Source organism: Sus scrofa, chromosome 12, assembly GCF_000003025.6.
Source record: "Sus scrofa isolate TJ Tabasco breed Duroc chromosome 12, Sscrofa11.1, whole genome shotgun sequence".
Taxonomy (NCBI): domain Eukaryota; kingdom Metazoa; phylum Chordata; class Mammalia; order Artiodactyla; family Suidae; genus Sus; species Sus scrofa.
This window is the reverse complement of record NC_010454.4, coordinates 11921999-11946447: the sequence shown is the minus strand read 5'-3', so window position 1 is coordinate 11946447 and position 24449 is coordinate 11921999. Positions and strand designations below refer to the sequence as shown.

General features: G+C 40.1%; 1 protein-coding gene across 1 annotated transcript in view; it reads left to right on the top strand.

Annotated features, from left to right (window-relative positions):
* GNA13 (G protein subunit alpha 13) overlaps positions 1 to 23818 on the top strand; it is a 44284-nt gene extending 20466 nt beyond the window's left edge. Inside the window, exons 3-4 of the mRNA XM_003357998.4 lie at positions 11950 to 12000; positions 18395 to 23818. Coding sequence (XP_003358046.1) covers positions 11950 to 12000; positions 18395 to 18967 — 624 coding nt within the window. The 3' untranslated portion in view covers positions 18968 to 23818. The remainder of the gene's footprint in view (positions 1 to 11949; positions 12001 to 18394) is intronic.

Sequence of the window (24449 nt, the reverse complement as noted above, 5' to 3'; positions counted from 1 at the left end):
CTAATGAATATTCAGAAAACATTTCTACCTGGCTTAGTCTGGGGATTATAAAACTGAAGAAAATTAAAAGCGTATTATAGGTACACAAAAACCTTACTGTGAAAATAGAGGCAATCCCATATGGCAGTATAACTCACGGTTGTGCTCAAAGGAATAAACAGAATTGTAATTTTCTCTTATCTCCTGATTCTTTTTCCTCTTTGAAACATTCCACATTTGCAAATGGAAGGACTTAATATGCGTGGCAAGTGTGTGAACCACTTTAAATGGTTGGACTTAGCTATTTTAGAATACAGACTTCTATTTTGTAATTTATTAGTATTTCAGGAAGCATCTTGCTGTTTATAGTACTTGGCTAGTAGTGGTTTGTTCTCTATATAAAGGGAAACTGGATATTAACCGAGTTATGCCATCATTTTCAGAATCACATGTATACTTAAATTTCAAAAGAAAATTTATCACTGTTTAATTATCTTGGTAATGTTGATTTTCTTTGAATTTTAATATTTTTTGTATTATGATGTTTACTCTTTAGAACTATTTTAGGTAATGCTAATCTCATAATTAAAAGGGCCTCCACACATACAGTTTACTTCACTTATTTTTTGCTAATTGACTTATTTTTTTCGTAGTAAATTCTCTGCCATTTATAGACATACCTAATCAGCCTGCAGCTAAATTCCAGACATTTTACAAGATTAAGCAATGGTAGTTCATTTTAGTAGCAAACTAAAATCCAGTGCATTGCTTAGAGTTTGCATTTGATTTAATTTTATTAGCTCTTTTCATTCCAGATAAAAAGGTAAGTAGCTCCTTATTAAGCACTTTGAATTGTTTCATTTACCTATCATGCAAAGTTTAGGTGTCTGTTGCTGAAGCAAATTCATTTTGTAAGTTTAATTGTGGTTTTAAGTCCTTTAGAGTCCTATTGCTAAAGTGTAAGTAGCAGTTCTTTTTTTTTTTTTTTTTTTTTTTGCTTTTTAGGGTCACACACATGGCATGTGGAAGTTCCCAGAGGCTAGGGGTCAAATCAGAGATACAGCTGCTGGCCTATGCCACAGCCAACAGCAACGTCAGATCCAAGCCACATCTTCGACCTACACCAGAGCTCAGGGCAATGCCACATCCTTAACCCATTGAGCAAAGCCAGGGATCGAACTCACCTCCTCATGGATACTCAGATTCTTTTTTGTTTTGTTTAAGTTTGTTTTGTTTTTTGTTTTTGTTCTTTTGGGGCTGCACCTGCTGCATATGGAAGTTCCCAGGCTAGGGGTCGAATCAGAGTTACAGCTGCCAATTACCTACACCCCAGCTCATGGCAAAGCCAGATCCTTAACCCACTGAGCAAGGCCAGGGATCAAACCCACACCCTCATGGTTGTTAGTTGGATCTGTTTCCACTGCGCCACAAATGGGAACTCCCTAGCCAGATTCATAATCCGCTGAGCCACAGCTGGAACTTCCAGCAGTTCTAATCATTGTTCTCATTTGTGCTTTTTTAGCTGCTTAACCAGTGTTACAGCTAGAGTACCACGTTCATTAAATTTTAACCACGAAGGTCTCTGGGCGTTAGTTTTAGATGCTATGGACTCTGGTAGACATTTAAAAATAGACCCTTAGGGCATTCCCTTTGTGGCGCAGCAGAAACGAATCCAACTAGTATCCATGAGGATTCGGGTTTGATCCGTAGCCTTGCTCAGTGGGTTAAGGATCCGGCGTTGCTGTGAGCTATGGTGTGGGTTGCTGATGTGGCTCATATCCTCTGTTGTGGTGGGCTGTGGTGTAGGGCGGCAGCTGTAGCTCCAACTAGACCCCTAGCCTGGGAACCTCCATACGCCACGGGTTCGGCCCTAAAAAAAAAAAAAAGAAAAGAAAAAAGGCCCTAGGAATATGAGGAGGGGGGGCGGCTAGAAAAGTAGGAAATAAAGCATATCTAAATCACCAAATCAGTTTTGAAAAAGAAAAAGCTCCATTTGAAGACTTATTCCTGCTGTTTATGTCCCAATTCAGGTATGTCAAAGGAAGGCCTGATGCTTTTCTGTGGGATCTAGTTGAACTCAAGTAAATGTTACTTGAAATCTACTTTTGTAATAAGATAAAACTAAATAAGTTTCTAACCTAGTTTCTTAATATTCCTGGCATTTTTACAAGGCTTTAAAAAAGAAATTCTAGCTGACTTGGTGTAGTCAATATCCAAAGGTAAAATTAATAGGAAATCTAATTTAGAAGGAGCTGAACTGATGCTGGGGCTGGCTACATTAGAATTACTTCTCTTGGATCTTGTTAAAATTTTGATTTAGTAGATTCGTGCTGGGTCTGGGAATCCTTATTTTTAACACGCATGTAAGGTGCACTGCCAAGGTTAAGAACCATTGATCTAGAACAGGAGTCAGAAAATTGTTTCTGCAGAGGGCTCGGTAGTGTGATATTTCAGACTTCTTATGCCAAGAGACAAAAGTCAAGGGCGTTTCCTAGGTATTTATGCAACAAAAGAATATTCAAATTTCCATAGTTTTTTTTAATTGATGAAATTCAAAATGTAATAATAAAATTGTATACAGTGTATTGTAGTACACAGGTTTACTAAGGGGAAGAATTTAGGTTTACTAAGGGGAATTTAGGTTTATTAAGGGGAAGAATTTAGAAGGGGGTAACGTTTTGCTTAAGTGGGGTTCAAAGTTTTAATGTTCCCTGTTAGCAAAATCAGTTGCAAATATTCACCCGTTAATGATAGTTTTTGGTGAGATTTTTCACACACTTTGCATATGCCAAATGAGCATGTGATTTTAATTGAACGTAGACATTGCTTGGAAGACATTTGTAGAATTCCATTAGATTCTTGTAGACGTTTGCCTCTTGGCATGTCATTTATTTGCATTGCAGGTATACCATTTCCAATCGAAGGTTAGGTGGAAGCTCCTGATTGCACAGTTAAATGGATTTAAGTATGGACCTTTTTTTTTTGCACTTGCATGATGGTCTGAAAGATGTTGCTGAGCACTAGTTTGATTTTAGAAGTAGATAGCTGCCGCAAATTTTGAGTGAAAATGGAGGCCCACTGTTTCAACTTCGGACAGCAAAGAAAGTGTATAAAGCAGCTGAACATTGCTTATGATTCAGATAATTCTCGTTGTCAAAATGATTTTACCATGGTGTAAGGTTTGCAAAAAAACTGTTTTGCCTTGTTTGGGGTTGAATTTATTAAGAAATGTAATGAAGTCTTCCCTACAACTGATTTTGAAATGCCCTTCAGTGTTCTGTGTTAGTAGTTGAAGGTGGTTCTTGTTTGGAAAAAATTCAGTTTCATCCATTAGTTTAAAAAAATCTCAGTAAGAATATATCTCTGTTAAGCCATCAAGCTGTGTAATAGGACAAGACAGCCTGTTCAGTTCTGTTTCTGACAAAAATTCATGGAACCGATGATGCTCAAGCCCATGAGAGTGAATTAAATTCACCCTGAACAGTACTGGTTCAGTAACACACTGTGGATTCATATATTTCCTGCAGTTGCTACTGGTGAGTAATACATAGTGTGATCGTTTTCACAATCTTTGTAAATGTGTCCCTTTTCTGTTCCTCACATATTTTTACCACCATCAGTTGTAATTCACATTAGCATATTCCAATTCAAGTTGTACTAATAGAGTGTTTTCTCAGCTTCTTTGAAAATGTTCTCATCTGTAGTTCTTCCACACAAACTGTTCATACAGGCTAATTCTTTAGTCTCTGCACACTTGGCATTGATCCCTTAAGTAAACAACTACTGAGCAGTCCCTGGTAGTCCTTGCTTGGCTAACAAATAAGAAGCTCTTGGAAACTTGTTGGCTAGCAGTTGCAGTCTCGTTTTCATTTTTTCCTTTTGTGAAGAAATTCTGTGATGAACTATTCTATTTAAAATTGTGTAACTTTTCTGACTTGCTTTTCTGTAAGCTGGGATTATTTTGCAGAGTGCTTAGTCTGGTGGTGTTGATGTACACATATACTTTTAGTACAGCTGTAGGGTCATTGCATGATAAACACAGTGCTTTGCCACCTCGTTTGATGTCAGAATCATCCACATTCTGCTGTGCCTTGAAAGCGCAACACATAAAAGTTCTCTTTTTTGCTTCTTGTTTTGGTGGATGGGCACTAGTAATTAAAAAAAAAAAAAAGGCATGGTATTGCAGTACTGATGACACTTGAAACATTTTCAAGTTTTAACTGTGTCTGGGCAGTTTGTGGTTGCAAAGAGAAGAGAGCGCCACATGCACCGTGATGCCTGCTCTCCTGGCTGCTGTGGCCGGGAGGCAGCCATAGACAGAAGGCACATAAACAGATGAGCACAGCTCTGCTCCAGTGCAGCTTCATGGGCCACACAAGATGGGCAGAGGGCTGTGTTTGGCCTGCTGGTCACCTTTGGCCGACGCTTGGTCTCAAGTGTGTAAAATACGTAAAAGAAAGAATCCAGCGGCTCTCACCTAACCTTTCCTTCGGCCACGATGTGATGCACTACCGCTGTGGTACTTGCCTGTGCTTCTCCTGTAGTTCTGTGAGGTGGATCATTTTTAAAGCTCCTGTTACATATTGCCAAGTTGCTTTCTAGAATGTGTATGCCCTGCTTTTTAAACATCTGTATTTGATCCTTATCACTACAGACTTTAAAAATTTAGATAAGACTTTGAGGCTAACACCTCTACTCGATTGTACCTCTGTTGAGTAAGTAGAGTTGTCCCCTTCCTGTTGCTATAAAGCTGCCAGTGTTTGGGTATGTTCTTCTAAAAAAGCAGGTGATTTCTTCTAGTGTGTCTTTTGGCCATCTAGCTTAAATGCCACATCCTTTTAAACTAGTACATCCTAAATTCTGTTCTGTATATACTTTAGCCATTCAGAAGAGAATGTTGAATAAATCTGCCAGTTGTTTGGTAACTGGGCAAATAAACTGCCAGGTCTCCCTGTAACCACACATTTGCTTAATAGAAGTTACTTTCTAATTTGTGTTCTCAGTTTTTCTACTAACTTCAAACTCAGGGCCCCCACCCATTTTGTCTCTGCAAGCAAAGAATCTCTATAACACAAGACTCTTGTAAATGGGGACAACATTGAGGCCATTCCTAGTTGAGACACAGCTTAGTGAAGCTGACACAAAATATGGTTCATAGAGCTAATAGCATTTTTGAATTCAAAGGAACACTGGAGCTAATTCATTTCATCTATCATTTTATTTTATTCTTGAGTTAAATTCACCAGGTTCCCTGGCTTTGTTGATAGCAGAGCAAATCTTGTGACTAGAACTAGAACCTAGATCCGCTGGCTGCTCTGCCATTTTTTTGGCAAACCCAGATAGCCAAAGGCTAAAGAAATACTGCAAGATTTTCAGAGTGCCGTGCTGCTTTGTACCATTCAGGCTTACTACAATACATTACCTAGAGGGTGGTCTCAGTATTTCAAACAAAGAAGAAAGAACTAAGGGATAACGTAAGACATCTTAAATTTTTAAAGTCCTAAGTGTGAAATAGCTTTTCTTTGAAATTTTATTCCCTTCAGTAGCATAAAACATACTGAGGAAAGTTATAATGGAGCTTCAAGTCATAACCAACAAAGAGTGAGTCTTAAACCCATGATATTTCTTGTCCGATACATGAAATTATTTACTTTTGTATTAGGCAGGAGACTAAGCAACATAACTTGAATAATGAGTCACAACAAAAGTGAATTTAAGATTAATAGGCATGTAGATATAAGGAAAGGAGAAGTTAAGTTTAAATCAGTTGTACAAACTGAAATTGTTGCTTAGGGCAGAACTTTGGTGATTATCCATTGAACCACGGAACTTCCTCTTTTACTGACAGTTAAATTGAGGCCTGGAGAAGTTTAGAGACTTGCCAGATCCCGTAGTTCCAGCAAAAGGACTATAATTCACCTTCACGTGAAGATCAGACAACTGGGAGGCTTTGGATCCCTTCTGAAACGGTTAGAGAAAAGTGTGTGAGGGAGTCTTCCCCTAGTAAATCACGCTTCACCCCACGCTTGGAGAGGCCGAGAGGAGGCTGCCAGGTGCCAGTTACTGAGCTAGGTATCGGATTTGCATAAAGGCACTAAAGCTCAAACAAAAGGCCGTGTCAGAAGCTCTTGGTTACTGAGAACAGAGATAGCAGTATTCATTTTCTGTGTCCTTCATGGTTCAGTTGCAAATAAGACACATTTTGTTTTTTTCAATTTGGAATTTTGTTGTTGTTGTTAGACTGTAAAAAGCCTTTTCTCTTGTTTTGCTTTGTTTTCCAGGTCTTTAAAGCTACTGTAAGAAATTTCTCCTAAATTTTACCTAATTCAGAAAAGTATTCATCCTTTTGTAACAGATGTGTGTTCACATATGCACGTGTATGTTTGTGTGTGTGTGCTTAAAATTGTTTTGTTTCAGAATAGGTTTATTTGGGGGAGCTTGATCTTTTAACAATAAGAGGCTTCAGTTTATAGCCACATGCATTGGAAGATTTTTAAGATTATTCTTATATCTCCCACATTCAGTTTTCTCACTAATAGAAAGATCAGTGGTATCACCTATGATAAAAAATGATGAGTTAACAACATCGTTTTTGTTTTGTTTTGTTTTGTTTTGGGGCAGGGGTGAGTACTTGGCATGTGGAAGTTCCCAGGCCAAGGATCGAACACAAGCCACAGCAGTGACAATTCTGAATCCTTAACCACTAGGCCACCAAGGGACTTCCACCATGGGTCTTTTTGTTTGTTTGTTTATTTTGACTCGGGAGTTATTTTAAACCAAAATGTCTTTTTCAAGTGTTTAAGTCCTTGAATAGATACTGGCCGAGTGTTAGGGGAGAAAGTATGGTTGGTTGGTGGTAGGGCACCTTATTTAGGACTTAAAATTTAGAGATAATCCACACACTCAGCTGTGTAAAAATGAATCAGTAGTTTTATTTAGATTTTATACAGTTTCAAGTGCACAGAGGACCTTGTAAATTATACTCATGAAACTTTCTTCAGTAGAAATTGAAACTTAATAATAGCAGCACATGCATATTTCTATGATATTATTTTTTTATTTTGGTGTGATTCTGAATTCCTAATAAACAAAGAAATGTAGTAATTTGAACCCAAAAGATCTAAGATCCTCTCTTAGGGAATGAAGTTAAATCAGGAAGCTTCAGTGAAAAGAACTTGTAAAATTTTTTATATCTGTAATACCAAAATAAGAATAAAGAGGAAGGATTTTTTTCCTTTTTTTTTTTTTTTTGAAATATAGTTACTCATAGAAGTGCAGAGTTACCTTGTCCAAATTTTAAATAGCTAAAATCAAAGCATATGTAATGCAAACCTATTCTTATTATAAATCCTGAAGTCCACATTTGTTAATGGAATTAGGAAATTTTTTTGGATTATGATAAATAATGCATGTACTGTTTATTATGCAATAGCCATAGTTTTTTGCAACAAAACATTTGACTAGTTTCACAAGTAGGAGAAATAGAAAGAGCCTCACATCCATTCAGGTTTTGCTGCCAAAAGTGTTGGGGCCAAGTTTACCAAAAAAGGGTTGTTGTGGTCCTTAGCTTTGTGATCTGCTACTTTAATTTAGCACTTAATGATACAAATATTTCATATGTAGCAATTATATAAAAATAGTTATCTGATGACTCACAATGTTATGTTAGTGTGCTAAAATTTATTAACTCATTCCCGAAATAAGTGGAAAAATGAATTTCCAAATTTTACTGTCATAGCAGTACTAAGTAAAATATCATTTTGCTTATGGTGAATAAATTCCTTAGAATGTGCAAAAGTTCATTAAAAGCTTTATAAAGTATACTGCACATAACTTTCTAAAAAAGTTGCTGTGAATTTGCAAGGTCGCTAGAATGAGTATACCAATTTCCTGATACCCTCAGAAATGATGGGCTGGATGTGAACATTTATTTTTTTTTAAGGGGGAGGGGGCTTGCTGCTTTAGCTAGTATGTTCATCTTAGGATTACTTTAACCTTCATTTATTTGACCATTAGCTAAGATAAACAGCAATATTAATTGAAATAAATTTTGGGGTAGTTGAACCTTTATTGTTGATATGGATATGGAACATGTCATTTCCCCTTTGCTCTGAGGTCCCTAAGATGATAAGCATCAGTCAGTAAGCATCAGTCAGCACTGAGGCCCCAGCACATACATTCTGGGGCCTCAGAAAGTTTGCAGTTCAGCTTATTATAGAAGCATCTGTAAAACTCTCTTGTATGATCTTGGCTTAGCTTATCTTCATCATAGTTTTACTGTTAATGTACTCAGTAGTTTAACTGTTGGGTAGGAGAGAATCAGAACCTTGTGGCAGAGAGTGTAAGCATCTCAGAAATATTGGATCCGAAGTTCCCTGGTGGAGCAGTGGGCTAAGGATTTGGTGTTGTCACTGCTGTGGCATGGGTTCAGTCCTGGCCCAAGAACTTCCACAGGTGTGGATCAAAAAAAAAAAAAAAATGTATATATATATATATGATCACTCTGCCTTAGTAATTCTTCTGAGATCACTAATTCAAGAGCCATAAAGCTATACTAAAACTATTTACGTAACATTATTGTTTAAATATTAAAAATTAAAGGGGAGAAGTAACTCAAATATCCAACATTAGATTGGTGGTTTTATTTAACTTTTTTTTTTTTTTTTTTGGTCTTTTTAGGGCCACACCCATGGCATGTGGATGTTCCCAGGCTAGGGGTCAAATTGGAGCTGCAGCTGCAGGTCTACACCACAGCCAGAACAACGCCAGATCCGGGCCATGTCTGCGACCTACACCATAGTTCATGGCAATGCTGGATCCTTAACCCACTGAGCGGGGCCAGGTGTGGAGCCCACATCCTTATGGATACTAGTCAGGTTTGTTACAGCTGAGCCACAAAGGAGCTCCTTATTTAACTTTTTAGCATATAAATACTAGGGATTATTTCGACCATTAAATTTACTTAAAGTTACAAATGTGAAAAATCAGGATGCAGACTTGTCTAAAATACGCAAAAGTGATTTGAAGGAAATAGCCTGAAATGTTATGTGTTATCTCTGAGTGGTGGAATTAATAATTATTGCCTCTCTCCTTTGTTCCTTTTTCTAATTTTCAAGATTTCTGCAGTGTATTTCTAAAATCGAGAAAAGTCAATAAATGCAGCATGACATTACCAAGTCAAAAAATAACTTTGAAATGTTTTTAATTTTACTTAAGGTGTTTAACATTATGTAAGTATTCAGTAATGAGCATTACTAAAAGGCTGACAGTTTTGCTAGTCTTTCTACCTTTTATCATGTTTGTCCGAGAGATGCTAATGTATATACTTCAGTGTAACAGAATTGGAAATACTCATTTGAATTTTGCTTTTTAAATACTTTAAATATGTAACTTCATTTGGGTTGTACAAGCAATTCTGTAGGTAAATACTGATTTTACTGAAAAGTTTAAGCCCAGATTCCCATTGGCCTCTTTGTGCTATCAAAAAGCAAAAATATTATGTTTTTCATTAAAATTGATGATGTAATTTAAACTATTCATACAGGCTTGACTGTATAATCTCTTCATTAACCCAGAATGAAGTTTTTTAAGCTTTTTCTTTTCCCTTCTCTTAAAAATCATCTTTAGATTCTCTAAGTACTGTACCAATATTCCAGGTCCAGAAAAAAGCAAAATCATCTACCACTGCTCACAATCATAAGCAGATCACAGCCAGACACGCCCCCACTGCCCCCGTCAAGCGCACACATCTGTGTATGTACTTGCTGTGATACACTCTCAGGAAGTACTTCTCAAAATGTGGTCTTGGACCACTGGAGATCCCAGGAACCCTGTAAAAGAAGTCTCATGTTCAACACTTTATCGTGCTACCAAATGTTAATTCCCTTCATCATGTTGACACTTGCTCTGATAGCACAGGGCAGCAGTGGCTGGACCTGCCAGTGCTTCAGCACAGATTGGGATATTGGTCCCAAACAAACTACTAGTTGTATTATTCTTCACTGCTCTGCCTTTGCAGTTTAACATGCGCACGCACGCAAACCCCAGTTTCACTTATGATTGTCCTTAATTAAGGAGCAAGAGTTGTTTTAAATCTCAGTTTAAACATCTCTCTAATATTCTCTGTGATGGAGTGGGAGGCACACTGAAAACACTCCTGTAGCCTACTGAAGCGGGACCATTGTCTCAAGGGAAAGCATTTTTTGCAGCTGGTTGTGTTGTGAACTGAACTAACTATATTTTTCATGGAACACCATTTTTACTTGAAAAAAACCAACCAGCTTATTCAGACTTGGGCATTTGACAGGTGGTTTTTTAGAAAATGAATGACGTTAGCCTGTCACTTTAAGGAGATAACAGTATTTGTTGCCAAAATTTGAGCTTTCAAGTGAAAAATCAAAATTTAGGAAAACTTGTATCTGCTCCCCACACAGTGAGCTTGTCAACTTCCCAAGCTTAAGGCTTCTGATGAGATCAGTATAATATTAATGAATATGATTTTCTTAATATTACGTGGTGAAACATGCTAATAACATTTGGAAGATCTGTATAACTTAGTTGCCTGCTGTGTTCCACATGACCAGTGCTTGATGTTACAGAATTGTGGGTTGGTAAAAGACCCATTCAAATTACGGAATAGACTAGTGAATTTTAGTGTCTGTAACAGAGCAAAAAGTTCGTTGGTAGGCTTTCCATCCCACAGGGAAGTCACTCTTAAGAAATTACCATTTGTCAAAATTCCGGGATAGAAATGAAAATATCTACAGTTACCTGAAAAGGTTATTAAAGTACTTCTTTTTCCAGTGAGCTTTTCTGTGTAAGGCCAGGTTTTCTTCATATGCTGCACCTAAAACAACCTGTAGGAGCTCAGTCCAGATGCAGAAGCAGAAGAAAAGAGTGTCTTGCTGTCTTGATTTTTTTTTAATGAATTAATAAATATAATATTTGTTAAGATGTCTCAGTTTAACTGCTTTACTTAAGTTTTACTTAAGGCAGATATGGATAGATAAAACTCACTTGAAGTCTCTTTGGGATCCTGAAGAACCTTAAGGTGTCTAAAGGGATCCAGAGACTAAAAATTTGCGAACTGCCTTCTGACCTCATGACTTAAAATGTGGTCCCAGAAATCACCTGAATCTCAGAAACTACATCCACCCCCAACCCCCATCAGAACCTCCATTCAAGCCAGATGTTCACACGATTCTCTTACACGTAAAAGAACACTGCCAGCAGGAACTCAGCTTTGGGCAAGAAGTGCCCGCGTTGTAGAAATCCAGCAGGAAAGTGAAAACGCCCACCAGGAGAGAGCGTCGGGAGACGCCGAGACTCAGAGCCCTCTTTCTCAGATGGTTCCCCTCTTTACCTGTCTGTCCTTTGTTCAAGTATTTCCTTTTAGGGGTGTCTTCTCATACAGTGTGGATGCTCAGAATTGCCTGAGGTCTAACAGAAATGACTCGGAAGATGCAGATTGACCAGATTACCTGTTACTGGGAGATTTTATTCAGTGTGCTCACCTCTCCTCTGGTTTTCTCCTTGTCTCTGAAGATAACTGCCATTGGTATAAACTTAAGATAGAAAAAGTAGACCAAAAAAGCCCCACCTGATTGTACGTTTATCTCAAAAGCAGTTTTCACCTTTTAGTTACATCTTCCTTTAATTACATGTTCCTTCCTTTAAATACATTAACATAAATAGTTATTAAAAGGCATGCATGTAATCCTGTCCTAATGGATGGTCACTTGTGTAAAGTCATTGCTTATGGAAAGACTTTTTGAAACTAACCAGGCTGTAGCACTTTGGCAGAGGCAGAGATGTTACACGTTTTTAGTGGGGTTAGCTGTTCAGTCTGAAATTGGTGACTAAACAAAGTATGTTTGGATTAAGTGTACAGCCAGACAGTTTCCTATAAACTGTTGTAACAAAGTCTTCCATTTCTGAGCCCTAATAACTATTTTTTCTTCTTGTTTTTAGGGTGAATCCGTAAAATATTTCCTGGATAACTTGGATAAACTTGGAGAACCAGTAAGTTTTTAAACTGAGTGTTTATGTTTATTGGCATTTGAAAGCAGTGGTCAGGACTGGGAAATTTAGAAAAAATACGCATTGTTTCCTTTTCCCTAGTGGCAGTATTCTGACTGCCTGATTCATTTTTCATCTCTTTACTGTCCTCATCTCTGGCCTGCCCTGTCCACTGTTTCACGAAAGTAAAACTGTTTACAGAAAGAAGTTTATGTTTGACAATGAGATGGCGCATTAACTAGTAGATGGCACACCTTCTTTGGCTTCTTTTGCCTTTTTTTTGTAAGCGGAAACAGAGCACAGTGGGTTGATTGATTTCAAAACTCTTCAGCAAACGGTATTTGCCTATTTTGGACCCCTGTGTGTTGAGTTCCAGTGTAGGCGGGCGAGGCTAGGTCCTCACGGCTGCTGAGGGGGCTCCGTGATGTAGGAGGAGTCAGCCTGGAAAGGAGTTTGATTGTCCTGCAGTGTATCCCTCAGGCAGCAGCTCTCAGCTGGCACTGTGGCTGGTGCCCGCTGCCCGGGCCACTGCAGGAGGACAGCTCTACTGTCTGTTGGCAGTACTGGACTCATGCAGAGACGTCATTGGGAGAAAGTTTTGTGCTGCTTGGAAAAAGTTTGAAAGCCGTTGTCTTAGAGTCATTGGTCACCTGCTAAATTTAGGTGTGTCTGTCGTATGCCTCTTCTTCAGCCAAATTTAGGCCTATGGGATCCTTGAGAGTTTTTTTTGTTTGTTTGTTTGTTTTGTCTTTTTGCTATTTCTTGGGCTGCTCCCGTGGCATATGGAGTTTCCCAGGCTAGGGGTCTAATCGGAGCTGTAGCTGCCAGCCTATGCCAGAGCCACAGCAACGTGGGATCCGAGCCGCGTCTGCAACCTACACCACAGCTCACGGCAACGCCGGATCCTTAACCCACTGAGCAAGGGCAGGGATCGAACCCGCAACCTCATGGTTCCTAACCATGATTCATTAACCACTGCACCACGACGGGAACTCCGTTCCTTGAGAGTTTTAACTTTAAAAATAAAACTGAAGGAAAACACAAAACGAAGCCTATTGCAAGTAGGAAAGTAGCTACTGATATCTGGGGCATGTGAAAAAGTACCTTCTTTTTGCTCTAGATGGATAAGTTTTGCATTTTCCTGTGGTTTTTTTTTTTTATATTTTGCTAAATTGCATCTGTTTTCGCTTAAGCCCGTATGTGTTTCTCCTGCCTGTTTCCTAGACACAGGTGTTCCAGAAGTTAGGAACTCCGTGTATGTCTGTTTTTATTCCCTCGATCCACATCAGTGAAACTTTGTATTAAGACCTATTTCATTGTCACTTTTCCATCTAGTCAGATTGTAAAATACATATATGCCAAACACATATACACATATATATGTTTGGCATATATGTGTATATATATATATATATGTACATATATGCCAAATGGAGAGAGGCTTTAGTAGGTAAACTAATTTGTTAAGAGATATTTCATGTTTTCAGATGCAAATAGTGCTGACTTGACCTGTTCTCAATTTGCCTTTTCAGACAGGCCTTCCTTGAGCACACCATCAAAGTATGTCCCCTCCTCTTGTTTTCACTATCAGCTCTTGCTTTCTTCACACTTGATCACTCTTATTACAGTTGGTTTATTCATTTATATATGAAGAGGTGAGTTCTTGATGCCTAGTGATAGTTGCCTGGCGCATAAAGTAGCTTTTGAGTGAATGACACTGAGACAACTCCAGTCAGTTTGATACTAGCTGCTTAGAGTCTTATGTCAAGAACAATTTTTCAGAGTTCCCGGTGTGGCTCAGTGCTGACAAACCTGACTAGCATCCATGAGGACGTGAGTTTGATCCCTGGCCTCGCCCAGTGGGTTAAGGATCCGGCATTGCCATGAGCTGTGGTGTAGATCACAGACACAGCTTAGATCTGGCGTTGCTGTGGCTGTGGCGTAGGCTGGCAGCTACTGCTCTGATTCGACTCCTAGTGGGGGAACTTCCGTATGCCAACAGGTGCGGCCCTAAAAAGACCAGAAAAAAGAACAATTTTGCAGCCACATCTGGGGGAAAAAAAGTGCTGTCATCAGTGGGTAGTTGTCAAGGAGAGGAAAATAAATCTGAGTGTGCAGCACATTGGCCACCCATTCTGTGCATGTCAGGTCACAGCATTGCATTTGCTTTTCCATCTCTAAGTACTAGGACCACTGAATCCCTGCTGTGTACCACGTCCCGTGACCCTTGAGAGATGGAACCACAGGAGTCAAGGACATGGGCTCTGCACCCAGACCATGAGGGTTCAATCCCAGTTCCATTAGAAGCTGGCCCTGTGACCTTAGGCCTCTCTAAACCTTAGTTTCTTTTTTAAAAAGTTTTATTTTGTAATGATTTTTATTTTTTCCATTATAGCTCGTTTACAGTTTTCTGCTGTACAGCAAGGTGACCCCGTCACACGCACATACATATGTACATGCTTTTTCTCGCATTATCCTCCATCAGGCTCCATCGTAAGTGACTAGATACAGTTCCCAGTGGTATACAGCAGGGTCTCATTGCGTATCCATTCCAGAGGCAGTAGTTTGCATCTGTTAACCCCAGACTCCCAGTCCATCCCACTCCTTCCCTCTCCCCCTTGTTACCCACAAGTCTGTTCTCCATGTCCATGATTTTCTTTTCTGTGGAAAGGTTCATTTGTGCCATATATTAGATTTCAGATATAAGCGATATCATATGGTATTTGTCTTTCTCTCTCTGACTTACTTCACTCAGTATGAGAGTCTCTAGTTCTATCCATGTTGCTGCAAATGGCATTATTTGGTTCATTTTGATGGCTGAGTCGTATTCCATTGTGTATATATACCACATCTTCCTAATCCAGTCATCTGTCGATGGACATTTGGGTTGTTTCCATTCTTGGCGATTGTGAATAGTACTGCAGTGAACATGCGGGTGCATGTGTCTTTTTCAAGAAAAGTTTTGTCCGGATATATGCCCAAGAGTGGGATGGCTGGGTCATGTGGTAGTTCTGTGTATAGTTTTCCAAGGTATCTCCATGCTGTTCTCCATAGTGGTTGTACAAAACCTTAGTTTCTTTATTCATATCTTGGGCATAGTAAGAGAACTGGCCTTGTAGGGTAGGGGGAGAGGACATGACTAAACCCCATGTCTTAAGTCTGCTCGGGCTGCCATAACAGAATACCATAGACTGGGTGGCTTAAGTGACAGTCACTTACTTGCAGTTTTTGAGGCTTCTAGTCCAAGATGAGGTTGCCGTCATAGTCAGTTTCTGGTGAGGACTCTTGCTGTCTTGTAGACGGTGGCTTTCTTGCTGTGTCTTCACATGGCTTCTGCACATACACATGGAAAAAGAGGGGGAGAGGTGTTCTACTCTTCTTTGAAGGCCCCCAAAACTATCTGATAAGGACACCACCCATAGGACTTCATTTAACCTTGGTTACCTCCACAAAGCCCTGTCCCCAAATACAGTCACATCGAAGGCAGAGCTTCAACATAGAGTTGGGGTGCATAGCACCCAAAAGGGTGTTCACATCAGTGCCTTGTGTGTAGTAGACACTCACTGTTCAGTGTTTTATTCTTTCATCTCCAAATGGAAGGAACTCATTCCAGCCATAGACAAAACTAGTGTACCTGAAACAGACAAAACTAGTGTACCTGAAACAGACAAAACTAGTGTACCTGAAACAGAGGACAGTCAGACGATCCCGATCGTGCAGACAGTGCTCGGTCATAGGATGGAGAGTCTTGGCGGGCAGTTGGAGGTAGCCCGCAGAGGATGTGAGCCTGAAGCTGCTGCCTGAGGACAGCTGGCATTTAGGAGCAGGGAGGCGCGGCTCTGCAAGGTGTGCACAGCTGGCTGTGTTTCATTTTAGGAGGCACATCTGTCTGACAAAGAATCCATGAAGTTCTTGGCTCTAACTTATAAAAACAGCATTCGCTTGGGTCTGGATGTGTTCATTGCTTGTTGCACCGTTGTGTGTTGTGTGTGACTGGACGTGTAATGGTATCAGGATGGGAGGCTCTGTGCAGCTCTCCGTGCTGTGGGAAGCCTGAGCCATGTGAAACAGAGTCTGCCGATTCCAGAAAACAAGGAATAAGGAGGGTCGTGAAAGCCGGGTCAGTGAAGTGTGGGTCTGATGCAGCAAGGAACCCCACAGAAAGTTCTGAGGTCACAAGGCTGTACGCTTGGTCTGGGAGTGGCCTAGAAGTGGATCCAAAAGGTGCAAGAATTTCAAGGTAGAGAAGCAGTGACAGGTGGTATCCACGCTGAGATATCATCAGAAATGAAAGAGTGAAAATAAAGCAGTGAGGGAAAGCCTGAGATTCAACAAGGGGGCAGGAAGTGGGACCTGAGTGAGGAGGCTTGATGGCCGAGCAGGGAGGGGTGGGCCAGGCAAACGCCCGGGTTGGACTTTGGAGCCGGTGATGAAGTTTTCTTATGGGAAAGGCTGTGCCTGTAAATGGATCGTGCAGTGTGAAAAAATGGTGAGCACGTGAGACAGGAGACTTGGATGGAAGGGTACCTGGCCGTGGCTGCCTGGGTTTCCCTCTTTGCAGCTGTGGCAACAGTGGTGGCAGCAGATGCAGCAGGATCAGAGGATCAGCTAGACTGCTGACACACGGACTGTGTGCCAAACCCAGCCCGCCTCTTAAGCACTTCAAGCACCTCACTCAGTTCTCATAGCACCCCTGCGGGATGCCCTTGTCTGTATTTTACAAGCGAGAAAATTGAGACAAAGAGGCTGAATGACTTGTCCAGGGTAACATAGGTGGGACGTGGAGAGCCGGCTCCCAATTCAGTCCTAATCACCATGACTCTTCCAGACCCTTTATAATGCGCTTGATTACATTTCCTATGTTTTGTGCTTCAGATGAATGAGCCTTTAGCTTCCTAACTAGACTGTTAGCTCCTAATTAGGGCAGTAATAAAGAACTTTTTACTTTTATGAAATAAGAACAATTTTGAAAACCTGAAACTGGCACGTCCCTGAGGCAGCCGGCGCACTTGTGCACTGTGCCCTGGTTACTCCCTTTCTGGCAGGCAGTTGGGCTTTAAGTGTCCAGGGCCATCAAAACGTTCTTCAGCTTTGACTTCGTAATCTTCCTCCTGGTTCTTTCCTTTCGGGAGAGTCCGGGGGCGGGGATGGGGGAGGAGCGCATGAAACTTTTTTTTTTTTTTTTTTTTTGTCTTTTTGCTATTTCTTGGGCTGCTCCCGCGGCATATGGAGGTTCCCAGGCTAGGGGTCTAATCAGAGCTGTAGCCACCAGCCTACGCCAGAGCCACAGCAACGCGGGATCCGAGCCGCGTCTGCAACCTACACCACAGCTCACGGCAACGCCGGATCGTTCACCCACTGAGCAAGGGCAGGGACCGAACCCGCAACCTCATGGTTCCTAGTCGGACCGAACCCGCAACCTCATGGTTCCTAGTCGGATTCGTTAACCACTGCGCCACGATGGGAACTCCGCATGAAACTTTTAATAAAGCAAAACATTGGAAAAACCTAAAGGGCAATGAGTAGGGGACATCTGTGTAAATTATAGCACATTAATCCATTTGATGTGCCTTACTCTTTTTAAAAATAATACAGCTGTATCAGCACGTGAAGCAATTCATGATAAAATGTTAAGCAAAAAATTGGCACAGGCTGAAGATTATGTGGCTGTGCTGATTATAAATAAAGTAAATAATAAGTATGTGAACAGAAGCCAGAAGGAAACATGGAAACACCAAGTCTCATTAGAGCCCTGCTGTTACTTTCGAAGTCGCTGGATTATAGATAACTGCGAACTGCCTGCTCTTTTTTATTCTTTTATTCAGTTGTTCTGTTTTAGGGAGATAAGTCTTCACACTGTAATGAAATTTCAAAATCATACTATTTGGAAATAGATAAAAATACAACGTTGTGAATAACAATTGGCATCATTTAACATTTTGCCTTGATTTAAAAAAAAAATGGTCTTGGTGGTGAGCATGTCAAGCTCTCCTGGTGAAAGAGCTTCGTCTACACTCTGGAAAGAGGCTAACCTTAGGGGAGAGAACCCGTTAACACGGCATAGGGAAGTGTGCTGTGGGGGCTGCTGAGAAAACTAGGAGGCACTTCTCATTTGCAGTGAATTTTGAACCAGTTTGTGCAAAACCAGCAGCATGTTCACGGTATCTTGACATTTTATAATGAGAATAATAATAGTATCGACGCTTTAATGTTATCTAAGAGATTGTCATTAAAGAGATCATTTTGTTTGCATATCCATTCACTAGACCAGATACATTAAAAATTCTAATTCTAATTCTAATTCTCATTGAATTGAAATGTCTCATTTAATGCAGTACATTAAAAATTCTCATTACTTCTGGACTACTGAGTATAAAGTCATTGTATTCTCTTCCAGGATTACATTCCATCACAACAAGACATTCTGCTTGCCAGAAGACCCACCAAAGGCATTCATGAGTATGACTTTGAAATTAAAAATGTTCCTTTCAAAATGGTTGATGTAGGTGGTCAGCGATCCGAAAGAAAACGTTGGTTTGAATGCTTCGACAGTGTGACGTCAATACTTTTCCTTGTTTCCTCAAGTGAATTTGACCAGGTGCTTATGGAAGATCGACTGACCAATCGCCTTACCGAGTCTCTGAACATTTTTGAAACCATCGTCAATAACCGGGTTTTCAGCAATGTCTCCATAATTCTCTTCTTAAACAAGACAGATTTGCTTGAGGAGAAAGTGCGAATTGTGAGCATCAAAGACTACTTCTTAGAATTTGAAGGGGATCCCCACTGCTTAAGAGACGTCCAAAAATTCCTGGTGGAATGTTTCCGGAACAAACGCCGGGACCAGCAGCAGAAGCCCTTGTACCACCACTTCACCACCGCCATCAACACGGAGAACATCCGCCTTGTTTTCCGCGACGTGAAGGATACCATTCTTCATGACAACCTCAAGCAGCTCATGCTCCAGTGATGTACAAAAGACTTGCTGTTTTAATATCTCTTTGTCCTTTTGATTGTTTTCTGTTTGTTTTGTTTTTCAACATAGCGGTTTACAACAGGAATTAGAACAATCTTGATTCTCTGTTTAACTTCTTGGAAATCTTAGTCCTCCTTCTGCAGAGTTTGGTTTGTAGCTGAGAGCTGCTGAGTGACACGTTGCCAATATCTGCTGAAGTTCAGCTTTGATCTCTTTGACTCTGGCTCCCATTGGAGTGGAGTTGTGACTTCCTGCCAGTCCTAAGACTCGGTATATTTCAGGCTTTAAACTCTTCCACTTTTCAAACGGAATTCTCCTGTAGTGCCAAGTGTAGATGACCTTAGCTATTCGTAGGTATGAGGTTAAGCATATTCAGCCCTAAAACAAGCGAGATATCTCTTTATCTGCCCTACCCATAGCAGCCACACTTGAGCCCAGCTTTATGATGCCCTGTTTCGGAAAGGCCATTGGAAAACAGTTTGATCTAAGGAACGGCATTCTGTAGGTTTACCCTTCATGTTTTTCTGATTGCTTCTCTACACAGCAGTTGTTTTGTTTTTCAGTTTCTCTGGTTTCTGAGGTAGTATTCTTAAGTGTTTTAAAGTTTACATAAGGATCTCTGGTCTGATGCTCATGAAAGTTCTCAGATGGCACAGGGGAGTAGAAGGCAGGCACAGACCATCAGTGTTTTGATTAAAAGTCATGAGTGGAATATAATTTTCCCATTTCCCATTTAAATATCATGTAATAAATGTGCCGTATGTGAGACTTTCTGGCCATCGCAGCAACTAAAACGTGCAGGCAACTTGATGACAGAACTTTCTAAATCAGTACACCCTTCCCCCAGAATGCCGTGTGGGAATCACTGCTGCACCGTCACAAACACTGATCTTTTGCTCTCCTGTCTGTTCCTAGATGGGGGCATTTATTAGATTTTTTTGTTTGTGTGGAGCTTGCCAGCGGCAGTATTTTCCTGTCAAACTATTCAGGAAGGCATTATTTGAGACTCCCATTCATTCTTGGTATGTTTGTAAAAGAGTATGTACATGTTTGCAACATTCTTTTTATGAAATCCCAGCTTTGCTGAGGTACATTTTGAATGTCTCAAGGATTCCTCTAAGAATAAATAGCAATTTTTTTCATTCATCCCAATTGCATTTGACCTCCGCCATCACTCACCAAGTCAGAATGTACCCACAGAGTAGCTTTGCGATGACAGATGCTTTCCAAGTGAGCTCCTCAGAACGGCTCTTGGCGGTGCTCAGAGTGCTGCCTGCAGGTGATGTGTGGTGTCAGGACGGGGTTGGAGAAACTTGAGTGCGAGGCTGGTGACGGTCTGGAGAATCTGATGGCTTTTCTCCTTTGCTTGAAACTTGTGTTTAAGACTGATGTCGGTCACTTCCCTGTGTAGCTGACTGTGTTCTCAGGTATTTTGTTAGTAGCTAGAGAGTCTTGAAAGATTGGTCAACATTATGGATCCACCCAGCCTTGGCAAGACAGTAGCTCTTGATCTGTCTCACTATCTCAGTGAGAAAAGGGCTTTGCAGTGAACGAACCAGGGATTGTTCCTTACATACCTGACTTCTCGCATTTGAAATTCTTCCCTCATTGCATCTGTAACTGCCAGTGTCTTCATGTCTTGGTAGCACCTGGGCTACCAGCGTGGAGGCCCACATCGTAACGCAAGCGTTCGCAGTGGAGTTGTAACGCGTGGGCATTTGAATAGTTCTGCATCTCCTGCATCATCTGACCAAAAACAATCCGTCGTTCAAATTCAGAGGTCGCCATTTCACTGCTAACGAGTATCTGAATAAGGGCACAGGGACATTGAGACTTTCGGTGGAGCGTCTGTCTGTATCTAGCAAATGAATTTATTAAAAGGCCCAAACATTTAATTCCAGTGAAGGCTAAAGTCACGTCCCTGTATGAATAGCAGGAAAGATAGCCTTAATTAAGTTACATTAAGATCTGTGATTCAAACCGTAAATGTTGCCTTGAAGCAGAAATCACTGTTTTGACTACCACAAAGAAATGTTGAAGTACCAAAGAGGTATGATATTGTCTGGGGCATTTGAGATTTCCTTTCCTGACGTATGTGACGCCTCAGAGTCAGCTTTCTTTTAAAAGAAAATCTAGACAGTATTTTAAGGCAGTAAATTACTTGCATTTAATGGCAGGCTTGTTTAGACACTCAGTGGAACTGTAAGATTTAATCTGAAGGCTTTAGTCCACATTTTTTTATATTCTGTATTTTTAAATGTTGGCAGGAGTCCTGTGCCCATATCATGAAAATCAGATCTTTTCGAAATAGCGCTATATGAAGGGGGAGATGTTATTTAGTGAACAAAATTGAAAGGGTGCTCACCATTTTCCCTATGCCACTTCCCCCCAGTCTCTAAAAATATAATTTGAATTTAAAGATCTTTGGTGGGTTTATTTTCTGTGTCTTCATGGTTATGATTTGGAACGAAATGTGCCTAATTCTCTTACTATATTCTCTTCCTAAGTCTGAATGTCTTGTTTACTTCTTAAGAGATGTCACACAAGTGTCTTCATTGGCCTTGAGGAAATTTATACAGAGTTGCCTTACAAAATCAAAGAACACCACAGATTTTTGCCTTGATTTTTTTTTAATAGGGAAAAGGTTTTGTCAGATGTTTTCTGAAGATCCAGATAATTTAAGGCATGCCTCTGGCACTTAAATATTATTTTTAATAACCCACATCATTGCTTGCTGCCAAATATTGTATTAAATGGAAATCTTCATTTCAGTTTTATTGTCTGGAAAGGGCACTTGATAGAGCACAACAGCAACCAAAGAAAGCATCGTGGAGTGAAAAAGACTGGGTTTGGTTTGGTTTTATCTGAAGCTGCATCGGCATGTAGTTTACTTGGTGAAGATCCTCTGGTTAGTCCCTCAAGTGAGGTTAGGTTGGTCAGAGGAATCCTTGTTCAGTTGTTGGCAGTGGTTGGTATAAAGCAGAAGGAAGTAAGATCACCTTAATACCAGAAGTGATTAGAAGTGTTGATTTGAATTGACTCATAATTTTTTGTAAGCGGGAATGAGTAAATCCTGACTTCCAGTGTATACAATATTTGTATTTGTGCTTTTGGTAAAAATGTGTCTTCAGCATTAGTACACATATCCGGTGATGCCTTACTTATATGAAGAGAAGAAGTTACCAAGTTATGTTCTGAAACTCAGATCCCTTATTTGAGAAACCCTCAAATTGGTGCTTTCATTATATAATGATACATTTAGACAAAAACCCCAAACCAGGCCATCTGAAACAAGAGTCTCTCCATTGCAATTTGTAGCACTGTTATTTCTGTATATGTAATGAGAAGGTTAAATATCAGTGTTAACTCTTAATTTCTTGTTTGAATCCATGAAATCATGCCTGTAAAGCTGAAACATTTGTAATAAAGTCCCCTAATAAACCTAGAGAAAGTCACTCTGTTACCTTTTCATTTCTTTTGAGTTTTAATTGAGGCATCAAGAACAGAACTTTTCCGTGTCTTTTTCAAGTGGAAATCTGACTTTTTCTCTCTTTCCCATCATTTCAACACATTAAGTGATATTTGTCACAGGTGATCTGTCCTTGTGTTTGTGCTGCTGGACTAAAAGTAGTGCTTTTTGCTTTTTTTTTTTTTTTTTTGGTCTTTAATTAAGAGAAGAGGATACAGGTTGGCTTTTCCGTGTAGTGAACATGAGAAGGGGAGAGGGACTGTATGTGAGCAGGTGTCTGTGTCTCCAGGTTCCAAAGACGCAGTACCTGCCCATTGTGTTACGGTACAAGGTTAGGGCTTAACAGATTTATACCCAAGGTGAAAGTGTAAGTCTAAACCTGAACATTTGAAACAAGTTGAACTTCATGGCTTTTTCAAGTACCATCACGTTGCTCTTAGCCTTAGGCTGTTAGGTGAATTTGAAGAACAGTGTTTGTACCACTAGCATTTTTACGTCTGTACTTGAATGTATAGTTAGCATTTAAATAACTGTGTTCACTCTTGTGGCATCTAAGCCTAACCATCTGACTTCAAATGCCAGAGCTTATATGAACAAAAAGTGTTAATGATAGGGCAGTAGGTTCTGGGTCGATAAAGAGATTTTGTCATCTGTCCAAATCTGCTGTTGATAGTGATGAAATAGGCGAGGCCCACTGCACACACTTGCAGTCAGTGAATGTCATGATGCTTACATGGTATCTGATAGGGGTCTGTCTTTGGAAAGCTTGTTTATGATATTTCTTGCCATAGTAAGTGCTGCATTTGTCCTCAGTCATGCCTATTTGATGATTCTAGGAGAAAAAAGGGGGCGAGTAGGGGGTAATTCTTAGAACGTGTATGTAACGGTGCAACCAACTATACCGTTTGCTCTTTATTTACCTCTAATTCGAAAGCAGGATCGCAAAATGTTTGAGTGGCTTTCCTACACTGCTCCCCTGGTGAGAGCTCCTTCACCACAGAAGCCTTATCAAAAAGTGTATTTTGTAACAACCTCCTAGACACTGTACCTAACAAAACATGATTTGTATTAGCTCTGACTGTATTTGCGGTTTAGGATTTTTTTATACATATATCTTTTTATAACTTTCCAGGAACTGAGCATTATCTGATATTGTTGTAAATTTTTTTTTTTTTGCTCTCAGTGCTTTAGTTCAGGGTTGGCAATAAATTATTTCTAAAGGAGGTCTGACAGTGTTGCTTTGATTTTATAAAATGAGTGGCTAGTCATTACGGCTTTTTTACTTTTGTACATATTTTGCAAACATTTTGCCGCTTGCTATTAATATTTGCTCTGTAAAAATTACTGATGTTTAATAAACATTTATAAACTATTCCATATAACTATGATGTTATTTCAACTAACTCTAATAAGTGTCACGTGTAAAGCAGATACTTGCAAGTTTGGAAGCAACAGTTTCACCCAGTGGCGGAAAGCAAAGCAATCTCTTGGCAGGTCTCCAGTGATACTTTGCCTTCATACTAGTCTATAAATGTTTCCTTACTGAAGATGGAGATGTGAACTTCCTCCGAGAAAGTTCCCAGACACTTAGTATGTTTTGATGTGGGCAAGGGGACCACTTTTCTCTCTGCTCCTCTTAAAATTTCTGACATTGCACTAAGGTGTTTTGAGGCCCCTGGTTTGTCCACCTGCAGGAGTAATGCTGTTGTCTTTTGTCATTGAAACGGTATTTTAAACACAAACTAACGGGATGCCATTCATGGTTTGTTTCAGTAAACGTTATGATTTACAGAAAAATTGCAAGAGGTCCTCGTTTCCCTATGCTCCACATCCTTGTTAACAGTGGCCCCAGTTCACGTTTTGTATTAGTGTGGTGCATTTGTCATAATTAATGATACTTTATGCTTAACCAAAGCCTGGCCTTTCTTCAGATTTCCTCAGTGTCTCCCCATCACACCTTTCTGTTGCAGAGGCCGTCCGGGATACCTTTTTACGTTGATTTACCCT